General features: G+C 48.4%; 8 protein-coding genes across 8 annotated transcripts; 4 read left to right on the plus strand and 4 right to left on the minus strand.

Moving 5' to 3' along the window:
* Window positions 1-1,327: 1,327 nt before the first annotated feature.
* On the plus strand, window positions 1,328-2,915 carry N7503_007051 (histidine phosphatase family protein; the record flags this gene model as incomplete). Its single annotated transcript, XM_057066598.1, has 4 exons — window positions 1,328-2,099; window positions 2,159-2,276; window positions 2,329-2,430; window positions 2,483-2,915. The coding sequence occupies 4 exons, from the start codon at window positions 1,328-1,330 to the stop codon at window positions 2,913-2,915; spliced, it is 1,425 nt and encodes a 474-aa protein (XP_056920279.1).
* A 2,206-nt stretch (window positions 2,916-5,121) lies between these two features.
* Window positions 5,122-5,463, minus strand: N7503_007052 (uncharacterized protein; the record flags this gene model as incomplete). The annotated part of the gene is made up of 1 exon (XM_057066599.1): window positions 5,122-5,463. One exon carries the CDS (start codon window positions 5,461-5,463, stop codon window positions 5,122-5,124), a length of 342 nt encoding a protein of 113 aa, XP_056920280.1.
* A 1,763-nt stretch (window positions 5,464-7,226) lies between these two features.
* On the plus strand, window positions 7,227-9,102 carry N7503_007053 (MFS transporter; the record flags this gene model as incomplete). The annotated part of the gene is made up of 4 exons (XM_057066600.1): window positions 7,227-7,535; window positions 7,595-7,781; window positions 7,847-8,343; window positions 8,410-9,102. 4 exons carry the CDS (start codon window positions 7,227-7,229, stop codon window positions 9,100-9,102), a joined length of 1,686 nt encoding a protein of 561 aa, XP_056920281.1.
* A 366-nt stretch (window positions 9,103-9,468) lies between these two features.
* On the minus strand, window positions 9,469-11,433 carry N7503_007054 (rRNA 2'-O-methyltransferase fibrillarin-like protein; the record flags this gene model as incomplete). Its single annotated transcript, XM_057066601.1, has 5 exons — window positions 9,469-10,552; window positions 10,609-10,877; window positions 10,932-11,113; window positions 11,173-11,220; window positions 11,280-11,433. The coding sequence occupies 5 exons, from the start codon at window positions 11,431-11,433 to the stop codon at window positions 9,469-9,471; spliced, it is 1,737 nt and encodes a 578-aa protein (XP_056920282.1).
* Window positions 11,434-11,696: 263 nt separating this feature from the next.
* Window positions 11,697-12,843, plus strand: N7503_007055 (RING finger domain protein; the record flags this gene model as incomplete). The annotated part of the gene is made up of 2 exons (XM_057066602.1): window positions 11,697-11,898; window positions 11,951-12,843. 2 exons carry the CDS (start codon window positions 11,697-11,699, stop codon window positions 12,841-12,843), a joined length of 1,095 nt encoding a protein of 364 aa, XP_056920283.1.
* A 195-nt stretch (window positions 12,844-13,038) lies between these two features.
* Window positions 13,039-14,763, minus strand: sld2 (the record flags this gene model as incomplete). Its single annotated transcript, XM_057066603.1, has 3 exons — window positions 13,039-13,703; window positions 13,805-14,524; window positions 14,613-14,763. 3 exons carry the CDS (start codon window positions 14,761-14,763, stop codon window positions 13,039-13,041), a joined length of 1,536 nt encoding a protein of 511 aa, XP_056920284.1.
* A 2,994-nt stretch (window positions 14,764-17,757) lies between these two features.
* Window positions 17,758-18,682, minus strand: N7503_007057 (sucrase/ferredoxin-like domain-containing protein; the record flags this gene model as incomplete). The annotated part of the gene is made up of 2 exons (XM_057066604.1): window positions 17,758-18,345; window positions 18,395-18,682. 2 exons carry the CDS (start codon window positions 18,680-18,682, stop codon window positions 17,758-17,760), a joined length of 876 nt encoding a protein of 291 aa, XP_056920285.1.
* Window positions 18,683-19,691: 1,009 nt separating this feature from the next.
* On the plus strand, window positions 19,692-22,393 carry N7503_007058 (putative C6 transcription factor; the record flags this gene model as incomplete). The annotated part of the gene is made up of 4 exons (XM_057066605.1): window positions 19,692-20,375; window positions 20,448-21,726; window positions 21,792-22,201; window positions 22,264-22,393. 4 exons carry the CDS (start codon window positions 19,692-19,694, stop codon window positions 22,330-22,332), a joined length of 2,442 nt encoding a protein of 813 aa, XP_056920286.1. The 3' UTR covers window positions 22,333-22,393.
* Between the last annotated feature and the right edge of the window lie 1,198 nt (window positions 22,394-23,591).

The raw sequence follows: 23,591 nt of genomic DNA on the forward strand, positions 1-23,591 counted from the left end.
CATGGGAAATGGAAATGGAAATGGGATTTGAACAATTTGGGACTCGCGAACATATGAGGATCTGGATCCTCTCTACACATCACCTTTGGCACTGAGAACACTCAGTCCCCGGGGGTCCTGGCCAGTTCAATGTCATCAAATTACTTCTTGTACAGCTTTGCAGCCGGCGTTATGGGTTCTTCTTACGCCTTTGTGATTTGTTTTCCCGGCGTTCTCTTTTTTGTATAAAACATGTTTCTGAGGCATAAATCTTGCTGCACACTGCTTGATTTGAACTGCTTTCTTGCATACATTTTGAAAGCCAAAGGCTTGAACACTAGATAGTTGAACCTGAACAATGAACAACCCATACCTCTCTACCTACTGTTGTCCCACGTAATCACACTCAAAGGCTACCTTTCTGTCTCTTAAGACATATCCTAGCTCTGTATATCTTCTCCAGTGCAGTCACTCGTGCTTCCAAGGTTCTCATGGCTACCCAGCTGTCGGCATATTGTCACGTGACCCGCGGCCTACAAGTCAATTCGGCCAATTCCTTCGGGATTCAGGCCATTGCAAAGAGCAATAAGCCCGCAACCGAATACGAATACTGAGTTCATCAAAGTATAAACCTGGAAATGGCGGGATTTCGCCTTCGGCAAGTCATAATCTAGCCTAGATATGGTTAGTGGCGTTTGGTGTTCAATGCTCCTACAACAACCGGACGGCGCCCACGTGCGCCTCTAGTCCTATCGGCTAATGTGTTGCAGCGAGCTATGCCTCGCTATGCAATGTTTATTCAAGCCACACGCCCACGTGTCGTCAACTCAACGCAGTCGAAATTACTATCTACTCAAAGTGCTCGTCACTAATCAGCGATCAGTTGTAAGGATGCAACCTCAATTGATTGGATATGGATAGAACAGGCAACTGGCCACCACGACATGCATCATGGCATACAGCCCATCACGGCATTGGATGGCATCGACCGGCATCGACCGGCATTGGCTCCACCGTCACGTTAGCAAGGAGAACTTGGTTCTGGAAAGAGATACCCCACATTATCAATCTATCAGTCTCATCCAATAGGAAGCCGCCTCACCACCATGTGCCTGTCAAGCATCCTTTTTTCAACATTCATTTCGGCAAATTATCGCCTGACCCATGGCGAGACATCAAATCGGCTATTCAATACCCCGTACGCGTATCCGTTTATGCATGCATAGTCAAGGCGAAGCGTTGCGGGAAGTATACCTAGCAGTCGAATAGATATGAAACATTTACTATAAAGTTCCACACATACCTCTCTCTGAAGGGTCGTCTTCGATCATTGTCTCGCCTTCTCAACATGTTGAACCTTGTGACATCCGGTTTGGCCCTTGCCTCCGTGGCCTCCGCTAGCTGGAGCGGACTCCCCAAATTCGGCGAGAAGCAATTCTCCCAGTCCTTCAACGATGGATACAACCTGTTGAAGCACATGGGCAGTTTCGCGCCTTACTCCGATCGCGCTTCGTACGGTGTGGACCGAAACACCCCTGAGGGATGTGAGGTTGACCAGGTGCATATGCTGATGCGTCATGGTGAGCGTTACCCAGACGCTATCTTCGCTGAGGGTTATGTCGAGGTGTTGGACAAGATGCGGAACTCCAAGGTCAAGACCTGGAAGGGAGACCTCGCTTTCTTCAACGACTGGACCTACTACGTCGATGATGCTGGTCTTTACTCTCAGGAATCGACCACTGGCCCGTACGCCGGTCTGCTCGACGCCTTCACCCGCGGTAGCGAGTACCGTCTTCGCTATGGTCACCTTTGGGATAGCGAGACTGTTATCCCCATCTTCAGCTCTGGATATGAGCGTGTCATTGAGACTGCTCGGTACTTCGGTCAGGGTTTCTTTGGATACAACTACTCCACCAGTGCTGCTATTAACATCATTCCCGAGGCTGCTTCTCAGGGAGCTGATAGTTTGACCCCGTCTTGCACGGCTGATTCCAACTACTACACCTGCTATGCGGACCGGTTCTACGCAACCTTGCCCCCCTTGGAAGTTGCTGCTAAGCGTTTCAACTCTCAGAACCCTGGATTGAACCTCACTGCAAGTGATGTCCTCCAATTGATGGGTAAATTTCCGTATGATCCTTGTTTCCGGCTACAATACTAATGTTTATCACTCCTCCAGAGACTGCCGCTTTTGAGCTCAATGTCCGTGCTTCTACCCCTTGGGCCGATGCATTCACTCTCGATGAGTGGGTGGCCTATGGCTACATCTGGGATTTGGCCTACTACTACTGCTTCGGGTATGTCTCCCTAAGTTTCTTGAGGGACCATGACTAACCATATGTTCTATAGAGCTGGTAGCGAGTACCAAACTGCCGCGGGCCAGGTTTATGCCAATGCCACTCGTGTCCTAATGCAGTCCGGCCCCAAGGCTGGAAAGATGTTCTGGAGCTTGTGAGTTCCCCATAAGATTCTACTTCAGACACCTGTTCTAACAGCCACCCAGTGCCCACGATGCCGATATCACTCCCGTCATTGCCGCCCTAGATATTGACGTTCCCGAGCACAAGCTCCCCAACAACACCATTCCCTTCCCCAACCCCTACCGTGTGGCCGATATCGTGCCCATGGGCGGTCACCTTACCCTGGAGCGTATGACTTGCAACGCTACCACTGTGAGCAAGGCTGGTGTCTACGTCCGTGCCATCCTCAACGAGGCTGTTGTGCCTTACTCCAATTGCCAGAGCGGACCCGGTTACTCCTGCCCTCTTGCCAAGTTCTCTGCTATCGTTGACAAGGCTCCCAAGTACGACGAGAAGTGCGAGACCCCGTCCTCGTACCCTCAATACCTGAGTTTCTTCTGGAACTACAACACTACCAACGAGTACAACTACCAGTCTGGTGATATTGCTTACCAGCTGACTGATACCGACGTTTGAGTTGTTTTGTTTAGCTCTCTACTAAGAAAGTGGTCGTTTGTTATTTATAGGATGGATGTGTATGATCAATAATTTAGGGGTTAATAGAGCATAGAGCTTACCTTGCCCGGGTGAATATAAAATGCAACAGAATATTTATCCATACAATTACTTCCTACATATTTGTTCTTACTATCACACTAGCCGCTAGACCCGCCGCTTTACCCGAATCCGTCCCTATCGGTCCAAGGTTCGGTATACTTTTAGGCTGAAATCATTGGTTCTAGCATGAATACTTAGGAAAATCAAAAGTCTTTCACGACCACTAATTTACATACTGCAGTGCAGACTAAGCAATTCTATATATTTGTAGTAGCCTAGTTAGGACAGGAAGAATATTTACTCCGCCCCGTTCGGCTCGCTTAGCCAAACCCCACAAATACCATTTCAGCGGCCTTGTCCATCATTCTCTCCTCACCCATTCAGAGGACAGAGCGAATACATCATAGGAGCCTAGCTAGCACTATGGTGGCTCGAGTCAGACTGGAAAGCGGTGCTCGTTGGACTAGATGTCCAATAGACAGTTAGGCTACGAGCCGATGAATACCCCCCGATCAAATGACGGCGTGGAAGCCTTCCTGAAAACCAGGGCAGGATTAAAACGCATCGAGGCTAATGTGCCAGATGCGGGCAAGACTCAGGGGACCCCTGTGAAAGTCTTGTTGCTTATAACCGCAGTGCAACGATAGAACCCATAAGTCACTACAAATGTATGATCGAATATGATCGGTAGTGCAGGGGCAAGTTCATCGTGTATATGCCACGGAGCAATGAACCAAGCTATAAGTCACTACAAAGGAATCAGAAGAGCAGTATGATTGTTAGTGCAGAAAGAAAGTCTTCGTCAAGATTACGAAGCGTCTAGAGAATCCTGAAGCCACAAAGATAGCGCTGGGAACCTAGAAAAGTCCATAGGACGTATGAACATGCATAAAATCCTACATGCAGCTCGAAGAGCGCCTAGGGATTCCTGAAGGCATGCAAAAAATGCTGGAACCCTAGAGTCCACAGGACAGAAAGATACAGGCAGATCGCCTATGTATTGCTCAGAGCGTCTAGAAAATCGAAAAGGCATGACAAAAATGCTGAAGACCTAGAAAATTCATCCAAGATGATGATGGCCAGGCAGAGACCTGCATGTAGCTCAGCACAGAGACACCTGAACTTAAAACCCATCCAAGATATGATGGTCAGGCAGAGAGCCTGTAGCTCACAGAGCTCAAAAACCATCGAAATGAAGATGGTCAGGCAAAGAGGCCTGATGTAGCTCAGCACAGAAACACCTGAGTTGAAAATCCATCCAAGATATGATGGTCAGGCAGAGAGGCCTGCGTGTTAGCTCAGCACGGAAATCCATCGAAGATAAGATGGTCAGGCAGAAAGCCTTTAGCTCAGCGCAGAAACACCTGAGTTGAAAAATCCATCCAAGATATGATGGTCAGGCAAAGAGCTTGTGGCTCAGAGAGCTGGAAAATCCATCGAGTATCAAGATGGCCAGGCAGAGGCCTGAGTGTAGCTCAGAAGGCACCATGAAGTTGGCCACTACACGATAGAACGCGAACGCACAGAAGATCATTAGCGTCCCGGGGCCTGACAAGCAGAGACCGGATCAGTGCCGAACGCTGGCGCAGATGGTGGTCCGGAACACCTCTGCGCCCGAGCAGTGCAAGAGCAGCATCTGCGGGAAAAGCGGCACTGAATGTGAACCTCAGTATTCCAGGGCAAATTGTATCAGAAGCAAGTTGCTCTGTAGATATTCTACCCAAGGTTGGAGCTGAGCGGAGCAGGAGAGTGTGACGGTACGCCTGTTGAAGAGAACCGAATTGGACTCCTCAGGTTTAATTAAAGGACAAAAGCTCCTGATAATCAGCATTAGTTGTTGATGCAACGAAAGTCTTCGTGTAGGTCACTAGGCCACGGAGCAAATGAACCCATAAGACACTACGAATCGTTAATCGACAGTGCAGGAAGTAAGTCTTCGTCAAAGTCACGGAGCAACGAGAGCTAGGCTGATGTGCCTAAGCGACCCACGATCGCATGGCGACGTGGAAGATCCCCCTAAAGTATAGGGCAGAACAAAGTCATCCAGGCTGGTGTGCCGGATGCGAAGGCCCCTGAAGTAGAAGAAGTCTTCGTATATGTCACGAAGCACCCAGAGAATGCGCGATCATTGGGTCCCTGGCGATGGGCTCACACCTTGACACCAGTCGCTGAATTCCTTCCAGGTGAATTTTCGCTCTGGGTCCTTCTTCTCTAGTTCTTTAACGTGTCTTCTCCACTGTACTCTCAACCTGCCTTCGAGGTGCGTGGACGCTAGGAGCACCCGTCTATGCCCCTGCTTGAGGTAGGCGAGATGCTGTCCGAAGTGAATATCGAGTCCGCTTTCGAACAGATCCCATTCTTCAATGCTATTAGCAGAGAACGTTTTGGTATGCTTTGGCGCCGCTGGCACTTTCTCCTCGTGGTCTACCGGCTTGGGGTTGTTGTACGTTGCGTCTGCGTCTGGCATCGGCACGTCACCCTGTTACTGGTCTTGTTGTGGAGGTTTACTGATAGTGGGTTCTAGAGTGGGGTTCTAGACCTAATTGGCATGGTCATTTGACGCTGTGCCATCGATCGTCCTCTTTCGCGGGCATTGCGTGCGTTTTCTCGCTCCGCGGCCTCTGCTTCGAGTTCGTCTTATTCTCTCTGAGCTTGTGCTGCCTCTTTCTGGTATTTTAGAAGGGGTTTGATCTCTTCTAGCTTCCTGGCTGGTATAGCATTCTTCAGGACATGTTCCGTGATCTCTTTCGAGTTTTCCACGGCTTCTTGTATAGATTGTTCATTGGTGTACTTCATCATGGTGGCGTCCTCTGTCGGTTGTGCTTGCTTGAATAGCCTTAAGGTTCACATATTCCGGAACAAGGTTCGTGTTGGGGGCTTTTCCTCCCGGGGTCGTGCCCTCGGTCGAGGATTTCTGCGCTCCCGGGTGGAGGAATTCCTCCCCCCAATTGCCTCTCGTTACTCTTCTATGGGGTTACCAGGTTCTTCGTGTCTCGCTGCGCAGTTCCGCGTTTGTACGACATTTCGTTCTTCGAGGGTCCTCGTGTTATCAGTCCTGTCCGGGTTGAGAAGTGATTATAATGTTAGGGCTAAGGTCCTAGGGGATTGGATTGGATAAGAGTGATGACACGAGCAGCGTGGAAGAAGAGCCAGATGAAAACGCCACCAATGTATAGAAGCAATACAGAAAGACAGAGAATGCGTGAAGCCTTATCGAACGTCCATAATACAAGAGGCCCCGGAGTTCCAGCATGTCCTGCTGTTCGAGTAAGGCCTCTATGTGCTTTCTGTATCTCCGTATCCCTTTTAGATATCAGTGGCCATAAAGCCTACATTAACCATGGGGCACCTGGGCAATTGACATTTGTTTAGTCTAATTTTTGTAACCCCGTAATTCGTACATGATTTCTTGCCAAGTTTTTCTGCTCGTAAACCTCGTATTCCGCAGTATATACATGTTTTTGGCATACCATGTCAAATCTTTTACCAAACAAGCTGTGGAGATCTTTGATGTACCAAGTTGATATCTGAGTCTTGAGCATAATAAGTGGCAAGACTGATGATGAGTGCTTGAGAAGGATTTTCTGCTATGAACATTCTAGCAAGAAGTTTCAACTAAACCTGGTTTGCAACCCGCCACAGAAATGGAGGCAGATAATATTTGAACGACCTCGGGAGAACAATTTCACATGCTCAATGCAGGTCCGCTCATCCAAAGATGTTATTTCAGGCATTTAAATTTATTTCTAGTCTAATCTGCAGGTATTCTTTCCCGAGGTCAAAAGTAGCTGATCCCACCCACCATAATTGAACTAATTCATGACGTCACGCCGAGAACATCTCCGTCCCGACGGAAGTTGAGCTTCCGCTTAACAATAGTTCAACGTTGATAATCCGGGGTATCAGTAAATCCTAATGGCCATGGCGCTTTTTACTGGGTTTTACTGGGTCTACTCTCCTGTCCAGACAGGTCCATTTCGGGACTATTGCCACAATTCGGGGTTACGGCTTTACGGTTCCACCCACGGATAAAAGTCTTATGTCATTTAGTATGAGATCCAAAGAATTATAAAGTATATAAAATTCGATCAATCCCTTGGAAGAATCCCTCATATAAACTATAATTATAACATTAATATTACTTTAATTCTCCCTCCGCCGAGCAACCACCTGTTTTGGACCCAACTTTGTCCAAGTCATAGCTCGAGTCCGCAGGACCGAAGCTTCACTATGGAGACCTTGCGCGACACTGCATTCGGCAAGCTGGTTCGCTTAGCCACTCGGTACAAATTAATGCAGTATCCAGAAGAGAAAGATACTTCTCTTTGGACCGAGTATTTGAAGACGGAATTGAAAGATGAGGCAGCACCCTCAATGACAGAGACCGAACATGGAGACGTCGAAGATCTGGAGGCTTTAGGTATCTATACCGTCATGTCTCAGGCCTCCACCCGGTCCCGACGGATCTCTTCTGCTTCTACTATTGGAGGTGCAAACCAGTCTATCGTGATCAGTTGGCGAGGGGACGATGATCCGGAGGTAAGTCGGAACCAATTCCTCGTCAGAAAGAAACATGAGTTACTAACTGGCTGGTATAGAACCCACAAAATTGGAGCATAAAGAAGAAGTCTTTTGTCAGCACCTTGATCTGCTTTTTGACATTCGCCATCTACGTTGGCTCTGCAATTTATACGCCCGGTGTTCCCGGTGTTGAAGAGCAATTCGGAGTTAGCAGTGTCGCTGCCTTACTTGGACTAACATTATTCGTCCTTGGCTATGGACTTGGTTCGTCAATGCACCCATCCTTCCACCATTCCCAATCAAATTAATCCCCAATCTAACAATCCCAGGACCAATGATTTGGTCACCCTTATCCGAAATTCCCCAGATAGGCCGAAGTCCAACATACGTCCTAACACTCTTCGTGTTCGTATTCTTCAACTTCGGCGTCATCTACGCCAAAAACTTCGGCATGCTTTTAGCATTTCGATTCCTTACCGGCTTCATCGGTTCACCGGCTCTAGCAACCGGTGCCGCATCCATGGGTGATATGTGGAGCCCTAAGATGCGCGACTACATGATTGCAGTCTGGGGCATGTTCGCAATTTCAGCGCCAGTCTTAGGCCCGATGCTGGGAGGCTTTGCTGCCGCGGCCAAGGGATGGACATGGACGATCTGGCAATTAGTGTGGGCATCGGGCCTTGCATTTGTCCTACTGTTCTTCGGACTTCCGGAGACATTTGCGCCGAATATTCTTGCCAGGCGTGCAAGGCGGGTTCGTCGTATTACGGGGAATTCGCAATATATGTCCGAGTCGGAGATTGAAATTAAGGAGATTAAACCGGTGGTATGTGTCGACCTCATTGCTTATTAGTACGTACAGTGTTATTGAGATATGTGCTGACAATCCCAGGACCTCATTTTCGAATCCCTAGTCCGTCCCTTTCAACTCTGTTTTCTTGAACCCATCGTGTTCCTCTTGAATCTCTACATCGCCCTCATATATGGTATTCTCTACACCTGGTTCGAAGCTTTCCCAATCGTCTTCTCTGAGATCCACGGCTTCAATTCCGGCGAAAGCGGTCTAGCCTTCATGGGTATTCTTGTCTCAACGGTCTGCATCACGATCCCGGCGTACTTCTACTGGAAATGGAAGTATCAATCACGCCACGTCGACGCAAATGGAAACCTCCCACCAGAATGGCAGATGCCACCGGCCATTGTGGGCGCATTTGCACTGCCGATTTCACTCTTCTGGTTTGGTTGGACAGGTAACTTTGCTAGTGTGCATTGGATTGTGCCGATTATTGGTTCGATGTTCTTTGCTCTCGGGGGTTGTTTGATCTTTAATTCCATCTTTTGTTACCTTGCGCATGCTTATCCACGATATGCGGCGAGTGTGCTTGCAGGGAATGATTTCATGCGGTCTTCGTTTGGGGCTGGGTTTCCGCTTTTTGCTTCGGCTATGTTTCATAATCTGGGAGTGGGATGGGCTTGTACTTTGTTGGGATGCTTGACTATAGTCTTTATGCCGTTTCCTTTTATTCTGTTCTACATGGGGAGGAGGATTCGGATGGCAAGCAAGTATGCGCGGCATGACATTTGATGTTGCATTTGTGTCCTTGGCGAGATAATCCTATACCCCGAGTTATATTGAACAAATTAAAAGCATGATCTTGCTAATGAGAAGTCCGACAGTACCTCCTTAATTGTACGTTCTTTTGTTGAAGGCTCAACTTCCTATCAAACGGCAGTGATACACGAAAGAAAACAATGTAAGAGAAATAACAATTGTTGTAGGATTGACAGATGATTAGCCTGAACTTAATAATCACCAGCTCATATCGATACTTGGATATCCAGAAAAACGCCGTTTCGATGCAGTGAAATATCATGAGCAAGGCATCAATGTTCGTAGCCAACAAGAATAGACAGATACTAGTGGCAAATCACGACATCAATAACCATACTTTCAGTAGTCCATCGGATATCCATTGTTGCTGTTGCTGCCACCCTTATTTTCCTGCGATCCATCGTAACCATTGCTGTAGTCATCTAGTGACTTGTAATAAGGGTTTGAGCCGGCATCGCGGCCACCACGGCCCCGACCCCGACCACCGCGTGAAGCGTTGCCACGACCTCTTCCATTACCACGCCCTCGGCCACGGTAAGAGCCTCGACGAGAGTTATTATCATCGTACTGATTCCGGTTCTCCCCGGTAGGTCGTGAATACGGGTGGTAGCCATGAGAGTGAGAGGATGTCTCGTGGCTTGGGTTATGAGTATGCTGCTGCTGAGGAATATCTTCATAATGATCCTGAGGATAGCGTTTCTTAGGGTGTTTAGGCGCGTTTGGAGCCCCTCCTCTCTCGTCATCTTCGACACGAAGTATGACTTTTTCTCCGACAGTTGTGTCGAATCTCAAGGCTTTGTTGGATGGAACAGGCTGCCAGTTCGCGATTCTGGATGCTTCGACTGGACGGGCACCTTTACGAACGGCCAGGACAATCAGAGGGTCTGGGTTCTCAGAGAAATACTGTTCGGTTGACGGGATTGGTGCGACACGAGCTGCGAAAACTCTATTCTCGAGCACTGCCGTTCCAGTAATCTGCCAAGTTACTTTCTTTCCGAGACCACCAACTTTGTCCAGGATGGAGTGTGGGGCCGGGCGAGGAGTGATCAGAATATTGTTAGCCATGTACTTGATATCATTCGACTCGGCAAGTCCATTGGGAAGAAGTGGGTTCAGCACTTCATCGATCATGCGTTTGGAATCCTCTTGCGAAATGAGATAACCCGTGTATATGATTGTACGCTTGATGCGCATGTAGCGCCGAGTTGAAAATGCCTTGTATCTTCCTAGAGATGGATTGCGGACAGCAAGGTTATGCGAATTGATCATGCGCTGCACTTCAGCAGCTTCTGTTACTGGATCAAGTGTGGTAGCGGACTCGATTACCTGGAGAATCTCGGCATTGATGGGCTTCCGGGGAGCGTACTGCCCAGATTGTAGCTTCCTGTTCAGGTCTTCAAAATGATCGCGGAACCCTTTGACACTGGAATCAAATCAATACAGGAAAGCTCGTTTCGCTAAAAGTGGTCAAGGACTTACTGCTTGGGCCGGTCCTCATACACCCGTATTTCATCGGCATGTTCATACGTGAGAACGAGGTCTTCGAGAAATGCGTGTTTGAATGCTGCAGTCGAGGCAAAGTGTTGCCCATTGGGGCCAACTTCGGGTTTCAGGCCAACCAAGTCAAAATCCAGCTTCTGGGTTGCCACCATACGCTTAATGAGCTCTCCAAAGCCAGCTTCACTCCGTCCTGTCAAGAGTACTGTGACAGCATCCTTCTGCTCCATGCTGAGCTTGACCAGGTGGAGCTAGTAGTGGTTAGTAAAACAATTCATTTGTCCTGGCGCAATCCGTAGCCTCACAATATTCTCATTCCACCAACCCTTCCAAGCTCGCGCCTCCTCTTCTTCCAACCCTTTCCCTGTGGCGGAGAGAATATTGGGATCATGCCACCATCCGCCATTGGCGAAATGTGTTTCTGATTGTAGGTGACCGATAGTGCTTCCATGCCAAAGTTGTGGGTTCGGTAGCGGACTGAGGAATACTGGGAAGGCCAAGAGTCAGTATTCCGAGTCGCATGAAAATAGACGAAGAGCCACTCACGGGTATTATCGAAGTCGTAAACATGAATTGCCTTTATTTGCGAAACAGCTGTGACAGGAACGGGATTAGCTCGAGTGTTTACATGAGTCAGGAAGATGTTCTCGCACCTGGCAACTCCTTGTTCGCGACTGACCACCGCTTCAGTGATGTCAAAGTGTGTTGATGAGGCTGCGATCCAGCCATGGTGTTGTAAGACATGTTGGGTCCCGCTTTGCCGTAGCGCGCGAGATTCTCGGAGACAACAGCTTTAGCGGAACGCATCTGAAGTGATAGGAAAAGCGAGGAGATATCTGAATCAATTAGTGCATTTCAGAGATAGACAGAGTTCCCGAGAACGTCGCGATCGCAGGTATTGGCAGTGTCTTCCCAACTATGAACGAAGATAAATTGAGCAATAGCAGCTTAGAAGTGAGATTGGAAGCTGTGACTGCGCCGTTTTTTCTGCCGGCGAGGAGCGGGCGGTGGGGTCGCGATAAGCTCACCGTCCACGATTGGGTCGCTGATTGATCTCAGGTTTACTCTCCATGGCAGACGATGGGGACCTGCAACAGGAGATCCTCCAGAAAACTCTTCGAGAGGTCAAAGATGAGGAAAATGAAGGCGATCCCTGCGTGATCTGTTTAGAATCTATCACCGAAGCCAGCATCGCCAAGCCATGCAACCATACCAACTTTGACTTCTTATGCCTAGTCAGCTGGCTAGAGCAACAGCCGAACTGCCCTTTATGTGAGGGTACTCACTGCATGCTACTTATTGAGTGTGACTGATGGTGATACAGGTAAGACTCAGCTCACTGAGGTACAATATGATCTCGAAGCCCCGCAAGGTCCCAAAACATACAAGGTACCTCTCCACGATCGATCCGGAAAACCACCCGGAGGTTCTGGCCCAGGCCGTGGTGGGTTTACCGGGGCTCGAGGAGCAAGGCATCGGCGTCAAAGGCCCCATATACAACAACAACCAGCCTCCCAGGACCCACTCGCGACACGGCGCAACGTTTACCGTAACAAACTATACTCCCTCCGCGTGGGTTCAAATCGGTTATCACAATATAGTGAAGTGACACCAGAACACTTCAACCGAGATGAGTCGCTGGTATCGCGTGCACGGAAGTGGATCCGAAGAGAACTTCAAGTCTTTACATTTTTGAATCCAGAGGCGGAGACCGACGAAGACCGTGGCCGAGGTCGAGTTCCTCGCCCTGGAACTCAACGACTCGAGGACCGAAGAGCCAACAATGCCGAGTTCCTGCTCGAATACGTAATTGCGATCCTGCGCACCGTTGACATCAAGGGTAGCGCTGGTCAAGCCGAGGAGCTGCTGCGGGACTTCATTGGACGGGATAATGCTCGTTTGTTCTTGCATGAACTCCTAGCGTGGCTTAGAAGCCCCTATGTCTCCTTAGAAGATTGGGATCGCCATGTGCAGTATCCGAGGCTGCCACAAAGCTCTAGTAACCGGGGTGATCCAGGGTCCAATCGTCGGGATCGTCCAGCTCGCGGTCGAAGTGCTTCCCCGGCTCGAGAAGCTGATAGAAGTTTGTTTGATCGGGTTACAAGACCTGAGACTGGACCAGCTACAATGCCTAGAGAGTCACGTCCGCGATCTCGGCCGTACAGCCGTCAATCTAGACCACCGCGACACCTCCTTGATCGATATATTCCAGACTAAAGGGATATTCTCATATCAGAACCACTGTACTATAGAATTAGAACCATTAATGTGAATATGATAATCGCAAAATTTCTTCACTTGGGTTACAACTGAATATGAATGCGATATAGTGATTGAATTGCTAGATGATATTATGTATGCTTAATATTGATGCAGTCGTTATGTCATTAACAATGAAACAAGTGTATAGCCTCATCGCCTACGGAACCGCCCGCCACCACCACGAGCCCCTCCCCTATTCCTGATCTTCAATGATCGATAGTTCGCATGGGCCTGAGGGTTAATCTTGCGGTCCCGAGGCTTCTTCTCTTTCTCGGGTTCTTCTGGCTTTGCCGCAGGTTTAGCTGGAGGTTCCATGGCAGTTGGCTTAGCCATCAAACCCGCTTCTTTAATGCGCTCCGAGAAGCTCTTCGGTCGAGGTGGATGTTTAGCCTTCTCCCCATATTCGGGGTCACCGTCCGAGTCCACGTCAGTGTCACCCTCGTAGTCGGATCCGGGTTCTGAAATGGAATGCAGAGAGGCAACATCATCATGTCCATCTTCGTCCCCAATAATGTTTGGAACTTCCCTAGGGACTTCAGGGATTTGTGTCTCCGGGACCGCAGCCAATTCGTCATCGCTCTCTTCGTACAAATCCGGATAAAGCTCCTCTTGTTTCTTTGGCTTGGAAATGGCTGGTCGGATGTTGACTCTCCTCGTAGTCCGCTTCTGACCCTTCTTTTTATAAGGTTGTTGCTTGTCCGCTACGGGGCCTTGGCTCTCAGGGACCTCGAAGTGGAAACCTTCTTGCTCTTCCTCGATCTCGCGGAGCATTTCCCACTCGTCTTCGTCGCGCTCCTCTTCCATTTCCCGAAGACCTTTGACCAGATGTGACAGGCCCCGTCCCGCAAACTGGCGCGGTCTCCTAGATGCAATGGGACTGAGACCTGGTCCCTCATTTGTAGTGGGCGCAGGATACCGTCCGGAGTTAGAGCGACGGAGAAAAGAGGGTGTTCCCGACGGGTTTGAGTGCTGGGAACCTGCAGCCTCGGTTTCCGGGGGTTGTTTTGTGCAATGTTGTTGTCCTCGGCCTCGACCATGGCCGCATAGCGCATCGTTGTAGGGGTTGCAAAGAGATTCGCGAGGTAGAATTGCTTAGTTGAGGAGGCTGGTGTCCGTGAGAGTCTTGATGTTTCCTCCTCTTCTTCTTCTGGCGCCTCCGCAATAGTATCAAAAAGTTTCGGCTTAGAGGGTGTTCGGAATCCTGCCGCTAACACATCCTTTTGTCTCTTTGCTGACGGGGTTGCCTGGCTCCCACCAGACTCGGATAGCATGTCAAACAACCCGAGAGCCTTTCCATCGCGCTGTGGTGTAGGTCCAATGGCAGGTTTCAGAGGCGAAGGTGCTGGTAAGCTCTCTCGGTGTGTACTGGGACTGAACAATCGACGAAAGGTCGATGGTGAGTCGTAAGGGTCTAGTTGGGAAGGATGAGCCTGCGTGTTGCGATTGTGGGACGGGGTAGCAAATAGGCCCCTGCTCGACTTGCGTGGAGTCGTCTCAATATTTGTGCGCGATAGTCCGTTGGGGGAGGCATGTTTTCGCTTTCTTGAGGAGTCGGCGGCTTCTTGTTGGCGGTTCTCGCGTCGGGTAAGTGCAGCCTCGAGATTTTTGAGTCGCCCATACTCCTTGTACTTTGCAGCTAGAATGACAGATAGTTGGGTCAGTGGCCGGTTCAGTTTGAATTGAAAAATTGTGTTTTGTCAAGTCTCGCGCCTAATCAAACGTACCAATATCGGGTCTTTGTTTGATATCCTCCCGACCGGCCTTTTTCCCATCATGCGTTATTGCAAACTCTTTCTCCCATATTTTCAACTCTGCCCGAACAGCCACAGCTTGCGCTGCGACTTCGTCGCGAGATTTAAGGGCTTGGTCAGCCATTGTTGTGAGAATGTGGCGCTCCCAGACACGGAAGAGAGTTGATGATACGCGGAACGCGAAACCAAATCAATTAACGCGGTGACGTCGCGTGCTCGGCCCGCTACTAACAACCTATCCATATTTACTTCCGAGCACCCCACTATTGCCAATGGAGATAAAATGTCTCACAGGCTATGACCGGTAGCCAATAGACAATAATAGCGGAACTAAACATATCAAGAAATAGGAGATCTCGGTGCTGATTGCAGTGGTTCATGGAAGAAAGGTTGGTCTCTTGTTATACATTATTGTATGGAATAAAGCGTGAGCACGGTATCTCATTCATTTACTCCAAGCCTGTGACGAAGTTCGCCAGACTGATGTCATATTCAAACGCACCTTATCATGGAAAGTATTCAATCTTGGCAACAAGAATTAAAGCCAATTGCAGAACTTTGAAAGGAGCTTTGAGAGCAAGACTTCGTACACAATGAGATTGCTCTTATCTCTACATTGATCAATAATTGTACCTATGGGTATTCGGACACAGAAAAATTATCAACACAAATAGTACTTAATTGGCCGTGCCGCGTACGTAGATTACTTGTGTAGAACAATATATATGGCGCACTACAATCATATGTCGACTTATCAGCAACTACAGGAACAACAAATCAATTTATACATCAGTTTCATCAGTTTCAGGCGAAGAGGAAATGTGACCAGAGCGAAATAAATTGCATCTGAGAGGAACGAGCTGTCTTTAATCAATCCTAATCTTATTGCGCTTATACCTACTAAAAAGTAACCTGAAATTGAGATGTGACTGCCAGGTGCAGGATCATGACTGACATCAACTATAAAGATCACCAAATGAGCGTATAAGACGTAATTATGTAACATAAAATGGATGGCACAGCATTTCTGATTGGATGCTTCTGCAATGGCTGTGAGGTGCCGACCAGTAAAAGTACCGAAAACCGAAAGAAAGTTGACCAGCTTCAAGGGAAGCTAATTCTGATTTGTCCGTCTGGTTCTCTGCTAGAGAGCATACTTCCAATCAGGGTCAAGGACACCATGTTGTTAATCCCTATTGTTCCAGATTAACAAGAACTCGCTGTATAAATATGAGGAGGAACATCTTACGGGATATTGGTCGCAAAAATCTTTGCTAACTTCTGTGTCGCATCTATTGCTATAATGGCTGAAGCATGCCCCAGAACAATCTTCGCATCCAGCCCCTTTTTGTTGCTCATGCGGGCTAGCAAGGCCCAAGCTAGCGAGGGCAAGAAAGAAAACAGCGGCGAACAGCTTCATATTAGATGATGGGTTGAAGTGGAAGATAATATAAAATTGTTTCCAATGTAAGCTATTGAAAGCGGGTATTAGAAGTAGAGATAGAGGAGGTTCGAAGGCGAGGGAAGGGCACTTGAATATTGTCGAAATTTGCAAAAGATGTCATGTCATGAAGACAAATATGGCAACGTGCCTCAAAGCTTTACCGACTGATTGGTCGAGACTAGATTCTTGGATTACTGTAGCCAAGCGGATCGACTGTCTATAGAGACCTATCATCACTCATGTTACTCAATAGTATATGCAGTATGTCTGTGCTGTACTGTGCGTTTGTAAAGTCTGAAGTTACACTCGTTCTAGAGAAGAGACCTCTTTGGAACGATCCATTACTGACAATGAATCGATTCTGCAAGTCGAATGCATAATGCATTCTGACTAATTCCACCTTTTTTTCATGCAGCAAGGGACCGCCAATTTGTGTACTACAGTAATATGTTTATCATACTAGACCTAGAGGAATTTATGACGTTATAGGCAACACTAAATATATTGAAGAAGACCAAGATGCAAGGTTGATGAAAAAGTCATTTGATGCATTTGATTCTTAGGGTTACCCTCCAGGGCTGTCGGGATGGGTAAGGCCCACGCTATCGAGGAAAACAAACAGACAGCGGTGAAGAGCTTTATGTGCAATGGTCGGTATTCTGAAATGGTAGCTAACATGGAAATCTGTTAAACTCAAGGTAGAATTGGGGACACGAGGTCCAGGAAACGAGGGGAGGGCGCTGGATAATGTCGAGATTTCCATGAACTAGAGACATGAAATCATAGAGGCTGTATATATAGTACAGAGAAAGGCTTCAATATGCCTTATATGTGACTATAGTGGCCGATGATCTAATACTAGAAGAATACTGTCAATCACGCCAGGGCTGTAGCTAAGTGGACTTATAGTGTATAGAAACCCATAGTTATCCAAGCATCTCAACAATAAATGCAGCATATTTATATTTTACTATGTACGTACTAGTTGACTTATAGGGTCGCACAAGCTCAAAAGAATATTTTTCTGTGGAATAAATATCATTGGAGATTCATCGATTCTATATATTGATCTAGATTCCTACGACTCCCGATCTGGATCTATCGGAGGGGTTCAATGATTCGTAGGTAGCACTGCATACGGCGACAGAGACCAAGATGGAAGGGGGTGGAAAAGGCATCTTGTCTAGTTCTTATAATCTCCCTGGAGGTGACAACGAGGCAATCCTTCACTATGACATAAATTTTGGACCTTGGGAAGTTTTGGGCACCTTCAACCTCATTTTGAACATGTTTCTTTTTTCCTTTCTGTCTGGGCCTCCACTGACCCATGCTGCCTTAAGAGAAGCACCCATGTTAAATCCTGAGTAGACTCTCCAAAATAAGGTGCTGACTTGTGACTAATTTAATTGAATCCGAGAAATAATGTGGCTAGGTAAATAACACTGGGGCAAGGAAATGTGTAGTTAACCCTTTTTGTAGCCGCCAATCTAAAGTACATCTCGTACTCTTGTACGTGCAATCACGCAATAAAATCCCATCAAATCCGATCTAACAATATGCATTAAGAAAATCTCGTGGGTATTAAGCCATAGTTGGCTTTTCAGCTTTAGCTTTCCTCGCTGGAAAGCCGATAAAACACCAGCAGACAGAAAAAGTAATTTGGTAATTTCACCCTCACCAACTCGTCAATCCCCGCACACGGTCAAATCCACCCCGCAGCTGAGACTCAGGATGAACTACCTTGCCTTGAAGCAAAGTGTACTTCACCAGACCTTCGCAATGCTCAGGCCGTACCCGCGCCAGCCAAATCATCTGCTGATCTTTCTTACGGTAAACAAGCACATTGGCTGAAAACTTGTGGCCCCCAACATGGGAGACGAAGAAGATCCCTGCACCACCCGGTCGCGAGTCATCAGCATCGCGGTCCAGCCCAAGAGGACGAAGGTGACGCTCAAGTTCACGCTTGATAAGAGGAGCTGTGATTCCACAGCGCGCATCTCGTCGGCGGTGCGAACATAGTAAGATCACGTAGTCTAGTTCACATGGGCGGGCGGTCATTCCGGATGCCGAAACGGCACTGGATCCATTCTTTTCATCGGTGGGATTATCGATAAATCGATGAACTAAATCGGGTACGTCTGCTTGGGATACAGAGTCCACAAAGGTGAATGATGGCAGGATGAGCACTGTAGTGGGGTTTGTTGGGTCTTGCTCTCCCGAGTGATCTGGGGTTGTCAGATTGGAAGCGGAGACCATAATGCGCTGAGAAATATTAGCTTTAGTACTTTTGAGATGATCGAGTATCACGTACGCCTAGTTTAGATTTTGCCGATGACTGGTCAAATGCCTCCATGAGGGATCCATGTTCTTGCCCGACCTTCTCCTTCCAGTCAGATCGGCCTGTCGCCACGAGGACATGGGCCTGAACTTCTTTGATCTGGCCGTAAAGAGGTCTCAAAGTTTCGATCTTCACTTTTGAAGGGTACTCGATAGTGCAATCTGCGCAGTCTTTCAAGCAGTCGGGGCCATCCTGCGCGGGATCCACTTTGGGAAACAGATACTCCGGTGTGCGACCAAAGGACAGAATTGATTTCAACATAGTGATGGGATTGGTAAGATGAACAGAAGGTAAGAGTGAGTTTGTGATATGGGCGTAGGGTTCAAGAGAATAAGTAAAGCGAGAGAAATCTGTTGATCGTTATTGTTGCCTACAGTGTAGTTATATTCTCTAAGTCCTTTGAGTATCTCCGAGCGCGTTCGCTCCGAACCGTTAAGCCCGACGCAACTCCGAATTGATCCCTATTACATGACCCGAAGGACAAACTGAGTGTCCGCGCCAATCATTTGCTCAAGATTTACGTGCTACTGTCTTTTTCCTCCCCACCTGCAGTATAATCCTGGGGATATAACTTTACAGTCAGATAAGTAAACATAGTCAAATCAGTTTGCCTTATTTCCATTCCTTGAGAAAGGAAAGTTTCCAAAAGCTTCTCCTATGATGATTATTGGAATAAGGAATAGGATCACAAATAGTGGGTACGAGAAAGGACACCCCGGAGAATAAAGAATTGTTTATTTTCACGAGGGAGCGCACTCGCGTTAGTCACGTGACCTCGACTGCGTTATAAGATCTTGCGTGCAATGGGGCTCACTCGAAAGTGGACTGCCAAGATGATCTGGTGGCTAATGGGGCTTGCTATCAAGGCAACTAGATCCTGAGTCTTACTCCAACTGGTTGAACATCTGAAATAAAAAGGAAAGAAAACCATCCCTCTCCCCCTTTAGGTAATCAGACCGGCGCACCACTTGCAACATCAGGTAATCTCGTCTTGCCCTGGCAGAACTTTCTTGGGTCAAGGCTTGCAAACATGCTACTGATGTTAATAGAAACATATCAATCTCCGTGTTCCGATGTATCCACTGATGTACACAATCAAGAGGCCAAGTCATTCTCTGGCCGCGTTAGCGTGGTCGGACACACTTACCGCATCGGGTAACTGCTAGGGTGGGCCTTACCACGTAAGCCGGAGCAAGTCATCCCTCTAACTCTTCAAGTGAAGTGTCTGGGGGTGCTTTTTATCTGTGCAATCACCATTCAATAGCCCAGAATGGAAGAAGTACATGACTTTGGTGCACAGCCAGACCGGCCGCGCAAAAGGCGCCGTCGCACCATGGCATGCACCCAATGCCGCAGTCGCAAATTGCGTTGCGACCGGGAGTATCCCACCTGTGGTCGCTGTCTGAAGAGCAGAGCGCCCACCAAGTGCACCTACGAAGATGGCTTCTTATGGCAGCAGCCCACCACAGTATCAACCACTGCATTTGCTTCGGACCGAGGATCCACTCTAGGAATGCCCCAGACAGATCAGAATCTCCAGACGCCCCCGGACTCGGGTTTAGGGGCGCCGTCGATTCGGTCGGAAGCACTCGTTTCGACAACCCTGCCCGACTCGGGCCCAACGCCCTCTGATGGCCCACGCCATCCTCGCAAACATCATGGTAGGGAGCGCCGAGACTGTTTCTTGGAAACTGTTCTCGGAGCGCCTAAAGCTGCGGTTAATCAGGAACCTTATGTGAATACGGGCCTCCTGCAACGCCCAAAACGTGTGCTGCCTGAACTCGAGGCGGCCTCTTCGTCGCAGGTTGACAGTGAGAATTTCAATGGAATTGGTTCCGATAATTCCCTGACTCCGTCCCATCAGTTGGACCTTCAGCCTCGTATTATGATGAGGGGTCGCGAGACCAAAACTCGCTTCAGTGGCTCGGGAATCTATGCCAATTTGGTGGCACAGGTATGTAGTCTTGACACCTGTCAATTGAGTTTACAATCACGATGCCCTTTAATTACTGACAAGGTTCTCTAGTTCTCTGACATCAGGTCTTTCGCAGAGGAAATTCGTCTGTCGAACCCGATTTTGTCGCGGGTTCGCCCGGATCTGGAACGAGTCAAGCGAGGACTATGGAAGAGACGACCACTCAATGAGCCATTCCCGGACCCAACTACAGTATCTTTGATCTCCTTACTCCCAAAAAAAGCTGTCGCCGATGAGCTCATCAGTCTGTACCTGACCTACATCGAATCGACACAACGGATCATTCACGTCCCGACTTTCCTTCGAGATGTCGAGGAGTTTTGGGCTAGCTACGACAACCCATCCATTCATTCCGCTGCATTTGTCGCTCAACTCCTGTTGATCCTTGCATGTGCGTGGAATTTTGCCGATGTGGCCAGTCTCCAGGAGAAATCTTCGACGCCTCTTAAATGCTATACCGCCGTGGTGTGGGTTTTGCATGCCGAGAAATGGATTGTCAATGCTCGTATCAAGCGACCTGAGATTAATACTCTACGGTTATACATCTTGCTGATAACCGCACAAAACTCATTCGGCATGAAACGCAGTCAGGCGTGGCTAGCCACCAGCCAGATGGTCAAGTCGGCCATGATGTCAGGGTACCACCGCGATCCGAGCAAGTATGCCCGTATATCTACCTTCAACAAAGAGATGCGCCGGCGCGTCTGGATGACGATCGTGGAGCTGGATCTTCAGGTCGCTATTGACCGCGGTATGCCGCCAACCGTTCAGGCTTCTGACTATGACACCCTTCCTCCATTGAACATCAATGATGATGAGCTCCATGAAACTACCATCGAAGCCCCGGAGGAGCATCCTCTCAGCGATGCTACTGATTGTTCTTATCAAACTGCACTTGGCCAGTCCCTTCCTGTTCGCCTGAAAGCGTGTTCACTCATGCATTCACCGAGACTCAGCTGTCGATACGAAGAAATCCAACGCCTCGATTGGGAGTTGACACGACACTTCTCCCAGATCCCCACATGGTATTTGGCTGAAGCCAGCGACCCTGTCACGCAGCAAAAGGTGATTTTGTGGAAGGCCTCGATTGAGACCAAGCTGGCGCATAGCCTGCTCTCTGTTCACACACCTTTTGCCATCGAGGCCCGTCACGAGCCACTATTTGCTCCATCTGCGCGGTCGCGGTTGGATGCAGCCATGATGATCTTGTCCACGCAACGTCGACTGCACGAGACCTCGCCCTTATTATCACTATGCGTTCTTGGAGAATGGACGCTTCACGCATTTATTTCCATCTGCCAAGTGTTGCACTCCTTGAATTCTCCCGTTGGTAAGACCCCCCTCAATGGACCTATATTTACATCCGATGTATCGCGGTACTGATATTTCCTTTAGCTAGTGCCGCCTACTCCTCATCCTCCACCTTCCAACTCGGCAGCTTACCAGGCTTCCCCGACTCTCTCATGTCGCTCGTCGAGGCCGCTCTCATCGCCCTAGAAGTACGGTTCCTGTTGGTGGTCAAGGGTGCCAAGGACTATTTCTTCCTATCGACAATCGGCGCATTAGTGAAGGCGAAGCTTTGGCCGGCCCAAGCGATGATGTATAAGCAGCAAGTCGTGGAGCGAGTTCTGTCGTTCGCCCAAACGCTATTTCAACGACACGCGACCTGCGAGCATCTTGGGTCTCCGGGTATGGGTAACTTCAAGGACAACCAGGTAGTCGCCTTCCTCGCAACTCCCGGCATGCCACCGGCCATGACCTCGGATTTCAATGGCATCCTTCCACCGCCCAACCTTGGCGTTACGGTAAGTCGATCATTTTCTGCGGATCGGAGTTCTTAATACTAATTTGAATTTCTTCCCAATAGCCTCCTGGAGACTTTGATCCCTTTTTGGATGTGTTCGATTGGGATGATCTGACCGGAATGGCGATGTAACGTGGTGCAGTGTACGATAATGACGATTTGGGTGGATCTGTATTTGCTTATCAATTTATATCCCATTTATTATGTTCCAAGTCAATCTCGCATTCGATGATAATTGAGTGAATCATTGCTAGGTTTCCAAGCTCGTGAAGATCTCTCGTCATGGTTCGTCATGGTCATGCCTTAAAACACGATCAGGGGGAGCTCTCGGGCCATGGTTCCACAGTGAGATCATGATGATCGGAGTGACGATCAGATCAACCTGCAAGGCTGCAAGGGCAAAGAAAGTTGCAAATCTCCATAGTGACTGCGATCAGGCCCAGGAAAATCATACACTAGGATCACTAGTTTGTGGAATAATTATAGCGAGAGCCTTGCGGTTGAAGATTATGTCGGGTGGAGACAAGGCTTATCACGGTACTTTTGGCGCCAATGTGGAGCCGTGAATATGGAAGCCTGATGTAACGCAAGCGAGTTCAAAAGCCGTGAAGTAAGACCGGCAAAAAAAAAAGCTATCAAATCTTTAATTAATTCAGCGACCGCGGAGAGATAACGAGATTTTCTCCGTGAATAATGAAAAGGGGATAAGGATGAGCAAGTCAGAACTCTTCAAACCCAATCGCTACAATCGGCCCAATCACCACTGGCCACTTCAATGCCCCTGCGTGATGCGACCGAGGCCTGTGACAGGCTGTGCTCACTGCCACCAATTTAGGAGACCCTTGGTGGGGTAAACACGGGACAGTACCTTAGCGGTACTTGGCATTCACAACTATGATGCATAGCTAAGGAAGTACTGGGCCTGTACAGGCCCCCAAAACTGGCAGCCTAACAGGACAGACTTTCTGCCCCTAAAACGCTTGGCTTCTGTTTAGCCTCGATCGACGCGGGCGGGACCCTGTGGATTGGAACAATTGAAAGGCTCTAGACAAGGCTAGATGGCTGTGTTTTTTTCTTGGTTTTTTCCTTTTAGGCCCTTACTTAATGCCATGTGCCCTCCCTGACGTTTTTCACTTTTACTTGTTTTTACTACTTACTTCAATTCTTGTCTCCCCATTTATCTTTCGTTAAGCGCTTTGCTTCTTGACTGCTGTAACAAAAGCGCAGCATGCGCTCGTCGCCCCGATAACACTTGACACCTTCTTCCACGGCCAAAAGCCTACACAATTCTTTGCGCTTAGCGCAGTGTTAAATCGCTCTATCAACCAAACAATCATCACAACGCGAGCATTGTACATATTACGACTCGAAAAGCAAAAGTGGAAAAAGCG

This window comes from Penicillium pulvis (assembly GCF_028828015.1).
Source record: "Penicillium pulvis strain IBT 33274 chromosome Unknown contig_5_segment0_segment0, whole genome shotgun sequence".
Classification (NCBI taxonomy): Eukaryota; Fungi; Ascomycota; class Eurotiomycetes; order Eurotiales; family Aspergillaceae; genus Penicillium; species Penicillium pulvis.